A 14,623-nucleotide genomic window follows, 5' to 3' on the forward strand; every position below is an offset into this window, starting at 1 on the left:
GGAGGCTGATGATACAGCACTGTTTTGTAGATTTCCTCAAGTCTTGGTTCGGTCACAATCTTTTTTGTCTGAAAATGGTCCAAGCACCTTGGCACAAAACATAGGACATCTTTGTAATAAGTTTGCGGTTTAGCGTTGTTCCTTGCGGGGAAGTGGACTAAAACGGAGATGTGCTTTTTATTCACCACTTTCGGGTAGAATAGTAACTCGCAAATATATGTCTTTGTGGACGTTTTCTTCATGCTATATTGGTAGGTGTACACTTGTGATGGACCCAGGGTGTACATACAAATACCGTCTGAATATATCTCAGGAACCAGTCGGACTACATCTTTTGCGCGGCTAGCTTGTGCGTCAGTCGTTGATCTGTTTGAGTAAGGCTGATAAAATCTATCTCTATCCAACCTGGTCCTGTACATGGCTGTGTGCAGTTCAATTACAGATTTCGTCGAACAAACAACATCTAAGCACCTCGGTCCCCGACCGTAAATATTAATTTGGAGTAGCAACGCCTGCAGACGTTGAATTTGCAAATCGAAAATTGTCGATGTTTAATTCAGTGTTGAGCTTATCTTCCCACTTTGTGACGTCACACGATCGCTCTTACGCCACTTCAATGGCTACAAGCAAATTGAGAATTTATAAGATCTCATTGGTCTATTTGGAAACGGCAGTTTCACATAAGGCAACGTGTTAATCAGATTAAGTTTTGCGAAAATGTAATGCAATACAAATTAATCCAAAATAGATGCAGACGAAGTTGACTATAAATTTTGGAGTTTGTCAGTGGCAAAAACTGGTCATGAAATACTTTAAATTTTGGATTACTCATCCCACAAAATGCATAGTGACTCTAGACTTTTTAGAGATGTCTCTTTTTGCAGTGTTGAAATCACATGCTGCTTTGTTTTAATTATAAATAAAAGTTTGTGGCAGAAAGTTCGACCAACGTGGTTACGTGGTAAATTATTGTCTATTACAAACTGATTCACATGATTTGTTGTGTGTGCAAATAACAAATCCTATTACGTTTATAAAGATCTTTACGTTTCATCACATCAGTTTTTTTCCTTTCTTTGTAAAGAACTTCCAATTTAGCATCTTTCAGACTGCGTTCTTGGTACACTTATTTCAGTATTTGATTTTTGGATGATAAATTCGACCGTAAAAAAAAATGTTCTATTAGAATATGAATGTAAATAATCTTAACATTTTGTTTCCACTGACTTCAGAAAAAGCTACTAACACTCTTGAGGAAAGCAAAAGTAACTCTTATTCTAATTAAGTTCCAAATTAGACTCGACGGGAAGTCTTGGAAGACTTTTTTGACTCGGCCTTTCCACCCAAGGTATTTAGCGCTGTAAAGTAGAATTTAATTTAACTCGGCCTGGTATAGTGGTCATATAATCCAACCTGATTGCCAATTTAGGCCTCGGTGCGAAATTCTAAATCCGGGTTTAATTGCTTTTTTGGTCAAATCTGAATGCATTGGGAAGCCCCTTACTAGTGAATAGCACTGCAGGTCCTGCTCGAAGTGCAAGTGTGTTTTGATAGCCTAATGTTGGTTTTGGAAAATCACAGGTATCAGAATTCTGCCTCCTTCGACATCACAGGACACTTGAACCAAGCAGAACTCAGGGGCATACCTAGGATTTTTCAAAGAGGGGGGGAGGTCACAGTTGCGAATTTCTGCTGGTGTTACTAGTCCACTTCTGACAAACGAATGAACGTTATCACATAAAAAGTACGAGAAGGAACTCAAAAAGTTCCTAATGACTTGTTTATTACACTATGTATAGCATCCATGAACACATTTTCCCTTAAATCGTTTAGTAAGAAGTAAATCGACGGTAAAATGAAAGTATTACTTTGGTGTTTATCTAACTGAGTCTTCTAGCGATATTTGAATCTCCTTCGATTCCTCTTTTCCATCTTTACTCTTTCTCTGCAGGAAGAAATCTTCTACTGTCGGGGATTTCTTACGGCCCCGTAAGCTGGTACAATCAACAATCTAGAGGACTGTATACTTTTCTATTTCTACGGTTCTTACAATCCAACGATCTGACTACTATCACGTTCACGATCAGACGAACTAACTAACAATCCTACGTTTTACAGACGTTTTCTGCCACACGAGGCAGTAATTTTCCGGGAATCACGTGTACGAGTTCACAACGATGTAAAGTACCTAAATTAAGCATTATTACAAAATATCACGTTCTTTCTTCTTATTTGGTTCAGTAAACAAACTATGGACTTCGATCATGGATTGCGAAATATCGAGACTATTCTTATACGTTACAAGGTTCACCGAGGCTATTTTTATTCGTTACAAGTTTCATCGAGGCTGTTCTACTTAATATTAAATTTCAATTGTAATAAACGAGTTTCTTTTCCGACATATACAAATGTAGACTCAAAATTGCTTTCGGCCGGATGCTAGTTCCCTCCGTTTCAAAACGCCGCTGCTATTTATGTCCACAGAAGCTTTTAACCTGTAGTCTTGCGCTTCTGTTGTGCATAATTATAAGAATCGTCTACGTTGGCTTGTCAAATCACTTGCGCTGAAGTTATTATATACTTGAAAGCCAAGAAAATAATAATAAAATACCCTGTTTGCTCCAAGGAATCTAACAAGCGAAGCCTCATCTTAATGAAATCCCGACGCCACTTTTTGATTTTCCTTTCCCAGCTTCACGTTAATCGGCCATAGAACCAATCATAAGTAAAGAGAAATCGTGTGATACGCATGTCATGTGCGGCCAAAGGTCAGCTACCGGCCAAAGGTCCTTCGCCTCTAGAGCAGTATCTCTGTGGAACATGTTAGACGAAGACCTGAGAAACGTTACATCTGTAAGGCCTTCAAGAAAGTCCTGAAACTTGCCATGAATGAATGATCGAGTGACAGTTAGAATTTAGAATTTAACAATAGCTTGTCAGATATCGTTAGCATTCATATTTGTAAATAGGTACTGAAAAACCTTTTTTTTTTGGGAGTATTTATCATTAAAGTTTAAAGATTAGTTAAAGAAAACAGTAACTGCGGTCTGATTGGCCCGCATAACGTGCTGCACAATTTTCTCTGTCTGTCATAATTCATTTAAGAGTCTTTCACTACTCAGAGAGAGTCTTGAAAACCAAAGTATGACTAAATAGAACCAAACAAGGAATTGAAGATGGTTCAGAAAGGATGGCAAAGGCTAACACAAGGATTAAAGATGATGAACTTGAAAAATATTTAGCATCAAAATTTTTAAGATTGACAAACTGTGACTTGGCGAGCACAGGACAAAACTTGTATGGTAGCAAGTACAGAGAAAAACTGAAGAAATATCAAAAAATGTGATTACGCAGAAATATGTAGGCTGGATGTCACAAGGCGTACAGACTGTTCTGACGGTTCTAATGAGGGTTTGAAACAAACGCGGCAACTGCAGACAATTGGTTTGTGTAAAATATACAAGCTACCTTCTCAATGGTTTACCATGACAAATACTAGTTTTACACGAAGCACAATGCCACTTTTGTTGTTTGTTTTTCAAATCCTCTTTCAGTCAAAGACGAATGGTAGTTTGTTCCTTGAACTTTTAACATCGCACTGCACTTAATAACTATTATTCAGTTAAATCACTCAATATTTCTCCAGACGCTAGCATATTTCCAATATTTACAAATATTATGGAAATGAAATTGTTGCACACGCACGGACTAGCCCCTGAGATTAAAAAGTCCTATTAAACTAATTGATCCTCCTTTCGAGCTTCTTTTGTAATCCTCTGATATGATTGCAAACTTTCGATTTAAAGTAAAAACTATCTGCGAACAAAAATTGGTCTGTTTTGTTGAAATCATCTACGGAATAGTTACAAATGTACCCTTGAAATAGTTTAAAAGTTGATATTCCAGTGTGATCCGGAACTTTTGTGCTTGGGGATTAAAAGCCTAGTAGATTCTCGGTAATGTTTCTTCAAACTTTGTTCATATGTAATAAAGTTATTTTTTCCTTAAAATGTTGAAAACTCCATGACAAGTTTGTACGTAATTGGTACTTTAAATGATTTTTGATTACAAACACAAGCTTTGAGTTCATTGTCTATCGAATTCTACCCATAAAACTGGCTACTTTGTCCTTCACCGCCACTTCGTTTATGAAAGAAGTTCATGTATCTCTTCCTTCTGTGTAATTTATAAATTCTTAATCTCTCCTCTCCTTCATCCGGGTCGTCGCGATCTGTCAAATCCCATCTCAAACTCTCGTTCACTCGAGTTAACTTTGAACGTGTGATTGGATTGTTCACTTCGCTGTCCCTCGTGTTTAAACCAGAATTTGCGCTCGTTGTTTAGCCGAAGTTTTCCCCACTACTGTTTGTACCCTTTATAAAAATGAATGCGGCGGCACACGATAAACCGCTGATAAACTGATCACTGGCAAAAGTTTTCAAAACATCGCAGATGCTTCTCATTTGTGAAAAAACGAATAATTTAACATCCAGTTTTTTCGACGGAAGAGATCAGCTACAAAATGCGGCATTTATCGAACTGTGTCGAACGTAAATGGTACCATATGCAAAGAAGATGAATATTCTCGTACACGCTTCGGAGGCTGACGATACAGCACTGTTTTATAGATTTCCTCAAGTCTTGGTTCGGTCACAATCTTTTCCGTCTGATGGTGGTCCAAGCACCTTGGCACAAAACATAGGACATCTTTGTAATAAGTATGCGGTTTAGCGTTGTTCCTCGCGGGGTAGTGGACTACAACGGAAATGTGCTTTCTATTAAGCACTTTCGGGTAGAATAATAACTCGCAAATGTATGTCTTTGTAGATGTTTTCTTGTTCATGCTATATAGGTAGGTTTTTTTCTTGTACGCCTGTGATGGACCCAGGGTGTACATACAAATACCGTCTGAATATATCTCAGGAACCAGTCTGACTGCATCTTTTGCGCAGCTAGCTTGTGAGTCGTTGATCTGTTTGAGTAAGGCTGATAAAATCCATCTCTATCCAACCTGATCCTGTACATGGCTGTGTGCAGTTCGAATTCGATTATAGATTATGACTTTGCCCCGTTCGGCTCCCGACCGTAAATATTAATTTGGAGTAGCAACGCCTGCGGACGTTGAATTTGCAAATCAAATTGCCGATTCACTGTTGAACTTATCGTCACACCTTGTGACGTCATACGATTCCTCTTACGCCATTTCAATGGCTACAAGCAAATTCAGATTTTATAAGATTTGATTGGTTTACTTGGAAACGCCAATTTCGCATGAGGCAAAGTGTCAAACAGATCAAGTTTTGCGAAAATGTAATCCAATACAAATTAATCCAAAATAGATGGAGACAAGGTTGACTAAATTTGTGATTGTCAGAGGAAAAAACTAGTCATGAAATGCAATAAATTTAGGATATTACTTATCCCACAAAATGCCTGGTGACTCTAAACTTTTTAGAGATGTCTCTTTTTACAGTGTTGAAATCACATGCTGCTTTGTTTTCAAAATTTGCGGCAGAAAGTTCGACCAGCGTGGTTACGTGGTAAATTTTTAGTGCATTATAAACTGATTGACATATTCTTTTGTATCGAAATAACAAATCCTATTACGTTTATAAAGATCTTTACGTCTCATCACACGAGTGTTTTCTTTTCTTGGTAAAGAATTTTGAAATTTAGCATCTTTCAGCGTTCTTGGTACACTTATTTCAGTATTTGATTTCTGGATGGTAAATTCGCCCGTAAAAAAAATTTTCTTCATTAGAATATAAATGTAAATAATCTTAATATTCGAGGGTTCCACTGATTTCAGAAAAAGCTACGAACACTCTTGAGAAAAGCAAAAGTAACTCTTATTTACGGTTTTCCAATAAAGTTCGAAATTAGCGGACTCAATGGGAAGTCTTGGCGAGCCTCCTGCTAGCTTCAGTCTCGGTGTATAGAACGCAGATTCTGTTCTTTGTCGTCAAAGTTTCGTTAAAAGATATTTCCTCAAATCAGCGTTACTTATTTTACCCAGCCTTTGCCACCCAAGGTATTTATCGCTGTAAATTCACTGCGGAATTTAATTGAACTCGGCCTGGTATAGTGGTCATACAATCCACCCTAGCTAATTACCAGTTGAACTCGGCCTGGTATAGTGGTCACATAATCCACCCTAGCTAATTGCCAATTGAACTCGGCTTGGTATAGTGGTCATATAATCCACCCTAGCTAATTGCCAATTGAACTCGGCCTGGTATAGTGGTCATACAATCTACCCTAGCTAATTGCCAATTGAACTCGGCCTGGTATAGTGGTCATATAATCCACCCTAGCTAATTGCCACTTTGGGGCTCAGTGTGAAATTCTAAATCCGGGTTTAATTGCCTTTTTGGTCTAATTTGAATGCATCGGGAAGGTTCCTTTTAATGCATGCTGCAGAGCACTGCAGCATGCAGGTCCTGCTCGAAGTGCAAGTGTGTTTTTATTGCCTAGTGTTGGTTTGGGAAAATCACAGGAAAAAGAAGTTTGCCTCCTTCGAAATCACAGGACACTCAAACCAAGCAGCACTCAGGGGCGTACCTAGGATTTTTCAAAGAGGGGGGTAGGTCCTAGTTGCGAATTTCCGCTGGTATTACTAGTCCACCCCTGACAAATGAATGAAGGCTATCACAAAAAAAGTACGAGAAGAAACTCAAAAAGTTACAATGACTTGTTTGTTACATTACAGTAGAACCTCGATTTAACAAACCTCTATATAACGAAGTCCTCGGTATAACGAACGATACTTTGCAGCTCGACCAAAGTTACTTTAAGATGAAGATTTAACGAACCTCGAAGTAATGAAATCCTCGTTATAACGAACACAATCCAGAAACCCAAATGTAAACAGATACCTCGATATAACGAACAAATGTCATCACCTGACCAAAGACGAATGCGAAACAGACCAAAAGTGCAGTACTATACAGTAGCGTTCTGCTTTTCACTCCTGTACACACGTTCATGTTCATTTGACAAGTCTGGTACAAAAAAGAGGGAATTTTCGCGCTCTTTTTCTTGAATGAATGGCGCATTTTAAAGAAAGACAAAATATGAGGCAATTTTCATTAGAAAAATTTTTGATTGGGCGTCTTGATGCGCAATTTTTTAGTAGTAAAGTGGTTTACTTTTGTTTAAAGCTTCTGTTTGGTCGTGCTATTCATTAACTTTTTCATTATGACGTTTGACAAGCCCAATTGTAATTGTCAAAATTTAGCTGACCCGTTTAGTTTCCGGTGCTGCAGCTATGTACAGACCTGTACAGTGTACTGTAGCCACATCATATATAGACTTCAAGCACAACGGTCACACCACACACACACACAAAAATAATAACAACAATTCTTAACCATACTTCGATATAACGAACATTTTGGTTGTTTTTCCGCAAATTCGCTAAATCTCGGTGTTTGATATAACGAACCCTCGTTATAACGAACCAATTTCCCCAGCCCCTTGCCACTTCAATGAATCGAGGTTCCACTGTATTTAGAGCCGATCTTTGTATATATATTTTATTGTATATATGTTAAATTGTTTGGTAAGGAGTAAATCGACTGTAAAATGAAAGTAGTACTTTGGTCTTCATCTAACTGAGTCTTCCAGTGATATTTGAATCTCCTTCGATTCCTCTTTCCCATCTTTACTCTTCTCTGCAGGAAGAAATCTTATACAAATTTAGACTCAAAATTCCTTTAGGCCGCATGCTAGTTCTCTCCGTTTCCAAACGCCGCGACCATTTTTGCCCACAGAAGCTTTTAACCCATAGTCTTACGCTTTTCTTGTGCATCCGTGATCATTATAAGAATCGTGTTGGCTTGTTAAATCACTTGCGCTGAAGTTATTTTATACTTGAAAGCCAATAAAATAATAACAAAATAATAACTACTCGCGAGGTAAAGCCTAAGTCCGTTTGATTGGTTAAAGAAAACGGCAACTACGGTCTGATTGGCCCGCATAACGTGCTGCACATTTTTTCTCTGCTTCTCATTTATTTAAGAGTCTTTCATCAGTTGAAAATTTTGAAAACCAGCGTAAACAGAACTAAACAAGGAATCGAAGATGGTTCAGAAAAATTGGTGAGGGCTAACACCCGGATCATGTACAGATGATTAAGTTGAAAAAAATTTAGCATCAAAATTTTTAAAGAAAAATAAAAACTGAATAATAACAAACAAAAATGTGATTACACAGAAATATGTAGGCTGGATATCACGAGACGTACAGACTGTTCTGACGGTTCTAATGAGGGTTTGAAACAAACGCGGCAACTGCAGACAATAGGTTTGTGTAAAATATACAAGCTACCTTCTCAATGGCTTACCATGGCAAATATTAGTTTGACACGAAGCACAATGCCACTTTTGTTGTTTGTTATTCAACTCATCTTTCAATCAAAGACGAATGGTAGTTTGTTTGTTCCTTGAAACTTTTAACATCGCACTGCACTTAATAATTATTATTAATTCACTCAATATTTCTCCAGACGCTACCATACTTACAACTGTTATGGACATGAAATTGTTGCACACATACGGACTAGCCCTTGGGAATAAAAAGTTTAGTTAAACAAATATGCCAATTTTCCTCCTTTGGAGCTCCATTTGTAATCCTCTAAAACGTGGGCAAACTTTCGATTTAAAGTAAAAGTTATTTGCCAACAAAAGTTGGTCTGTTTTGTTGAAATCATGTACGAAGTAGTTACAAATGTACCCCTGAAATAGTTTTTAAGTTGGAGTGTGAACCGTCACCTTTGTGATTTGGGATTAAAAGCCTAGTTGATTCTCGCTAATTGTTTTTTCGAACTTTGTCCATAAATAAAGTCATCTTTTTCTTAAAATGTTGAAAACTCAGTGACAAGTTTTGACTTATTAATCAGGCAATATTGAATTCTCTTTGAGAGAAGTTTGTACGTAGTTGGTACTTTAAATGATTTTCGATTACAAACACAAGCTTTGAGTTCATTGTCTATCGAATTCGCTACCCATAAAACTGACTACTTTGTCCTTCACCGCCACTTCGTTTATGAAAGAAATTCATGTATCTCTTCCTTCTGTGTAATTTATAAATTCTTAATCTCTCCTCTTCTTCATCAGGGTCGTCGCAATCTGTCAAATCCCATCTCAAACTCTCGTTCACTCGAGTTAACTCTGAACGTTTAGTTACATTGTTCACTTCGCTGTCCCTCGTGTCCAAACCAGAATTTACGCCAGTTGTTGACCCGACGTTTTCGCCACCACTGCTTGTACTTCTTCCATCAGAACTGCTTGTCCGCCAGTTACTAGAAGACGTGTTTTCTGTCCTCGAAGAAAACGATTTTGAACTTATATCGCTTGCAACTTTCCCTTCTGTAACGTCACTTGTATCTGAGCGTGACTTCGTTCTTGACTTTCGATGGGTTCCTTCACAGAACACTTAAAATCAATCTTAATCCTATTACGTTTATAAAGATCTTTACGTTTCATCACAGCGTTTTTTTCTTTCTTTGTAAAGAATCTTTAAATTTAGCATCTGGTAAGTGTGAATCTCTTTCAAATGAGAATATTCACCCCGATGTTTCTTTTCAGTAAAGGAATAAACAAATAGCATTGAAATAACAAACCTTCGCTGGAGTTGTCAACTCCCGATGTGGTGGTTTTACTGAAGGAATTCCTGCTGTTTCTACTAGATTCTTTCTTATTCTTCTTTTTTGGTTTGGCAGGTCTGTCTGTGGGTGTTATAGACACTGATTTCTTACTCTGTGTTGGCATTATTGTATGCTTGATATGTCCACCACTCGTCGCAGCTCAAGGCGTCCATGGCAATACGTAAACACGAAAAGTCTTTGTAATGCAAAGTAGACGACCTTGGGTCATCCGTGCGCGAGGTTCTCGGGTGCAAAGGTAGTTTGAGGGACAAAACGAGACTACGCTCGACTACGCTACTACATTACGAGCGAATTCGATGACGTTCTTGAAAATGTGGAAGAAAATTGGGAGCGCAATCATCGATGACAATCGATATTTTATTATCATGCGAAAATTCTTTCAACTCATCTCTCATTAGGAAATGAGCATAGTTGAGTAAAACCAAACAAGCTCGGGGAAAACAAAAATTTTGTTTTTCACTTCCGACCATTACTCCATTTCCATTGATGTACATGTCGATTTCTTCGCACGGTACCGTTGTTCAAAAATATCTGAAAAACATATGTGACTTGAACTCGCCGTTAAGCTCGGCAACTCAACCGACTAGGAGCTCTATTTTTCTTTCTAAATACAACTCACAATGCCGATGTTCACAAACGTGAGAAAACTAATCGTAACTCGTTGCACAAAGTGTGGATTAAATTCTATTCTATGATGTTCTACCTTTTTCAGTCTTACTAAGTTCTCCTTGATGCGTCTCAGTTCAGCTGTCCACTTCATTGTAAGGACATTGTTTGATGTGTTTCCAAAATTTCAGAGCTCACATTTTTAAGGACTTCCTCTACAAGATAACGAAAATACTGGCCCGTGTTTTGTTCATTGTACTCAGCCTTATCAGTCTGGTCAAATCCGGCTAAATCCAGGATCAGCACACAATTCAATCAAGGACTTGAAGTGTAATGTAGTCGCAAGGCGTTTGAAATAGGGTTTGTGAGGGATGATTCATTGCCCCCTTCCATGAAGTAAAAGTGTCCTCAAGCTAGAACGTGGCTTTTGAAAGACCCTGATGTGAGTTCCGCCCAGCCTGTCGTAAAGGAGAGAAAACCTTAATTTCCTTCCTATATAAGTCGCCCACGGCTGTGAACCGGATTTTGAGACGTGACTGGTGATGAGGGCTCACATGCACCCTGGGAACCCCTTTCGTCAACCCCCTTAATACTCAGGTCGAGGAAACCACTCCAGAAAATTCTAGATTGATACCTTTGCCATTCCACATTCCTTTAACAAGATCATTTGCTGCCCTGGGTTCACTTGCGGTCCCGAGATCCTTTGTAGAACTGTACAGTTCCTCCTTTTGCATTCTCACTCGTTTCAGAGGAAAAACGGACCTTCGTCCGAGTCACTTACAAAAAAAATAAATAAATAAAACGACAACCATCAGAATTAAAGCTACGCTGCATTGGCGAACAAGATGGGCCTATCTAGCCTACTCAGGATAGATCGCTTTTGCCAACACAAGAAAGAAAATTACTTGGAGCGAACTTACACAAAAGTTCGTAAGTTTTTGGACAGTGTCGGCGATGGAGTTGCAAAAAGCGGTAAAAGACAGTCAAAATAAAGAGAACATAAACGACTCTTGTAGGTTTATTGTGCTACAAACACAGTTGGCTTTCTCTGACGTCTCTTGAAATATACAAGTAAATCGAAATCTTCTTGCTATGAATCCTTTATTAACTAAGCTCATTCGATAAAGATGGTTGGATATAAGCCTCGTTCATATTTTGCTTTTTTATGGACCTCGACTTCATCTCTGTTCATAAAAACGCAAAAAGAGAACTCTGCTAATATCCGGCCATCTTCACCTCACGCTTGGCCAATAACGCATGTATAAGTTAACGAAACGACGGCCTGTCGTCCAAAAAATTAACCATCACGCACTAACTAGGGGTAGGGAATCACTAGTGGAAATATCAACACCCACTTACCATCTTGATCGTGAAGATCACCTGATCCATCAAAGCAAGTTAGAGGACAATCAATGGCGACATTAGTAGCACTTTCTTCAAATCTAGAAGTGATAATGTTCGAATTAAGAAACATTCTAAAAGATCGACATTGAAGACATTATTGTTGAGGTCTTTCATCGTCTGTGTTGCTACCTGTTCTTGCTCGTTTTCCGCTCGCTGCCTTTTTTTCATCGGGTGCCCGAAAACTACTTTTTAAAAAAAGCTATTTAAAAAATACCGAGATAACACCTCATACTAGACTAACAAAAACTGCCTCGTGGCCAGAAAAAGGTTGAAAGACGGTGTTTTGCTTCTTTTACACTGAATTCAAATAGCTCCTAGAATATCAAAGCGAAGCATACAAGCAGAGGTAGCAGAGCGCTTCGACATACTTTGAATTGTGGGGGTCCAAGAAAAGAATATTTTAAGTCTGCTTCTTAAACGCAGGCTGGAGCTGTTGAAATGGAAAAAAAGCCTTGTCACTCATAATATCGCCAAGCGCGATTCTAATGGCACGATTTGAAAAGATTGCGAGACCGAGGGATAACGCCAGAGCTGAAACGTGGTGTGGGAGGGGGGGGGGGGGTAATTAAGGGGTGTGTAAGGTCCCACAGTTCCTTCTCACCTGTAGTTCTGCTGGAGTGTGAGATCGGCTCTAAACACACATGCAGCTATCCTCATCATGTCTCTGTTCTCTGTCAATGCTTTTGGTGTTCCTCCCCAGCTGCTGATTTTTTTAATCAAATCATCATCACTTAGTGTTGAAACATCAAGTGCTACTTTTGCTACCTGAAGGTGAAACGTGAGAAAAACTGGTTGAAAAGAAAGACTTGTAAACTTCATTATTTGATCTTTAAATCAACAAACTACCGAATCTGCCAGGCACATTGAAGCATATTTACTTAAAAAGGGAAGGAGGTAGGACCTTAGAAGACGTCCAGGATTGTTTACTGCCATAGAACTTATATTTCAGTCAGTGGGAGCCTCTCAGGGATATTAGGAAGCAGGAGAACATGAGCACAATTTTTTTGGCAGGGGAAAAAATATCGTTAAAATAAATTTTAGGGAAAAGGGGGACTGTGGTGTGTTCAAGGAACATGGAAATCTTCGTTTCTGTTTTCACCAAGGAATGGATGGTTCCAAGACATGAAACTTTTAGAGAGTCTTGCCCAGTTTTAAGAATCAAGAGAGCATAGTGGGTAATTTCAGGGAACTTGCCATCTTGGGACAAGGGACAAATTCTAATTTTTTTTTTTCAGGAAAAAGGGAACAAGCTCTCCCTTCCTTGCAATGCATTTAAGGTCCCAGTTGTCTGTACTGCTTTATGCACACTCTGTTTTTTCAAAATTCTTGATATTTTAAAACAAAATGGACTTCACATCTCTAATCAAACACAGTATTTTACCCTGTTCCTTAGGACACTCTGATAATTCAAACCAGTTTCTTTTCCCTCTTTCACTGTATATTAATTGCCAGATATCCTCATTCTACTAAAACTTCATATTTAGCCAAACAATAGTTGTCCTGAGAAACACTCATTCTTTTTTCATTCCTACTCCTTGGGGGGTTAGGGACTGAAGAAAGTAAAAGTGACAAGGTGTAACACAAAAAGTTTCGAAGGTCAAATTAAATCTCCAATCAGGCCACTATATATGGCAATCAAGAAACTCTTATTATTTTAACCTGGGAAACATTTTGCAAGTACTGCTTTTCACTGAAGAACTGGAACTCCTGGGGTTAAAATGAACCTGCACAACACTCAAAAATTACAATTCTATTACTTATGAGCTTCAAAACCTTTTTTCACTGACTTGGGGTGCAGTTGCTGATGATATAAGCAAGTGCACTGGCTGCATGTTGTAGTTCAGTTTCAGGTACCTTGCTGTTTCAAAGCACAATCTGGTTCCCAGACTGCAAAAAATTTGACAGGTTATGAGACAAGGGGTCAATTCACATCTTGCTGCCTCTAAACAAAAATTCTAAAAATGCAAAGGTTCATAACAAGTTTAGTCTTTCACAAACCTGTGACCCCAAAATGCAAACAGCTTCCCCTTTAAAAGATCCACAACATCGCACAAAAATCATTTAAAAATGATTCCCAGTCATCAACAATGAAGGGTTCCTTGAACCTACTCTCTCTAACAGGTAAACAAACTCCATGCACTGTGGATATTAAGTAAAAAAAAAAAAAAGAACACTCCATGAATGCAGAAGACAATGGTATAACATGATGTATTCTAGATCAAGATGATTGGTTAACCCTTAATACTGTAAGTGTGACCTGATGTAACATCTAAATTCTTCTTAGAGTAATACTTTTGAATCATTCATTGACATCATGAGAATAGAGGAAATGATCACAAAGCTATAACAAGCTTTGATTGTTGGATGAATCATTCTATGTCACTATGTATAGAGAACAGTAGGGAGAATTTGATCATGCAGGGCGTAAACCTGCGGAGTGGGAGAGGCCTTAATAATTATATCTATGATAACCTTTTAAAAATATTACAAATTTTACAACCAATCAATCTAATATTAAGTGTGAGAATAATCAAGGTAACCGAAAACGACGGCTCTTTCAGAAGGCTTTGGAGGTTGTTAATTCGACTAAAAACTCCTCGGAAATCATCAGCCATCGGCCATATACTTTCATCACTATTTCATTTTCTACAACTCTTAATTACTTGAAAAACTATATTATGATCGATCCCTAACCAACCCTTTAAATCGGATATTAATTATCATTTTATCCAAGACTCCATATCGCTCTGTTTGACAAATAGCATTCTCGAATATTTATGAATCAAACCTTCTATCTCGCTTGTAAACTTTTTACCCCAGTTGGCACAGAACGCTGCCCCACCGCCAGCCCAGGGAAAACATATTAATCTAAGTTTTGCATTATGCTTTTGATAAACACAATGCAGCCATTTTGAATTCATGTCTGGAATTTCCATAAATCATTAA

General features: G+C 38.2%; 1 protein-coding gene and 1 pseudogene across 3 annotated transcripts; both read right to left on the minus strand.

Annotated features, from left to right (window-relative positions):
* Positions 1–7,508: 7,508 nt before the first annotated feature.
* On the minus strand, positions 7,509–9,867 carry LOC148717808 (uncharacterized). Of its 2 annotated transcripts, none has more exons than XM_088743174.1 (2): positions 9,623–9,867; positions 7,509–9,317 (listed from the first exon to the last, which is right to left on the minus strand). In XM_088743174.1, exons 1-2 carry the CDS (start codon positions 9,768–9,770, stop codon positions 9,001–9,003), a joined length of 465 nt encoding a protein of 154 aa, XP_088599300.1. In that variant the 5' UTR covers positions 9,771–9,867; the 3' UTR covers positions 7,509–9,000. The 2 variants fall into 2 exon arrangements, with proteins under 2 accessions (XP_088599300.1, XP_088599299.1); XM_088743173.1 differs by having other exon boundaries at positions 7,509–9,422.
* Positions 9,868–10,003: 136 nt separating this feature from the next.
* Positions 10,004–14,617, minus strand: LOC111321809 (S-acyl fatty acid synthase thioesterase, medium chain-like; annotated as a pseudogene). The gene is made up of 6 exons (XR_015994648.1): positions 14,466–14,617; positions 13,676–13,816; positions 13,465–13,564; positions 12,279–12,442; positions 11,633–11,715; positions 10,004–10,731 (listed from the first exon to the last, which is right to left on the minus strand). The product of XR_015994648.1 is annotated as an S-acyl fatty acid synthase thioesterase, medium chain-like (transcript).
* Positions 14,618–14,623: the final 6 nt, after the last annotated feature.

The sequence above is a fragment of the Stylophora pistillata genome, chromosome 13 (assembly GCF_964205215.1).
Source record: "Stylophora pistillata chromosome 13, jaStyPist1.2, whole genome shotgun sequence".
Classification (NCBI taxonomy): Eukaryota; Metazoa; Cnidaria; class Anthozoa; order Scleractinia; family Pocilloporidae; genus Stylophora; species Stylophora pistillata.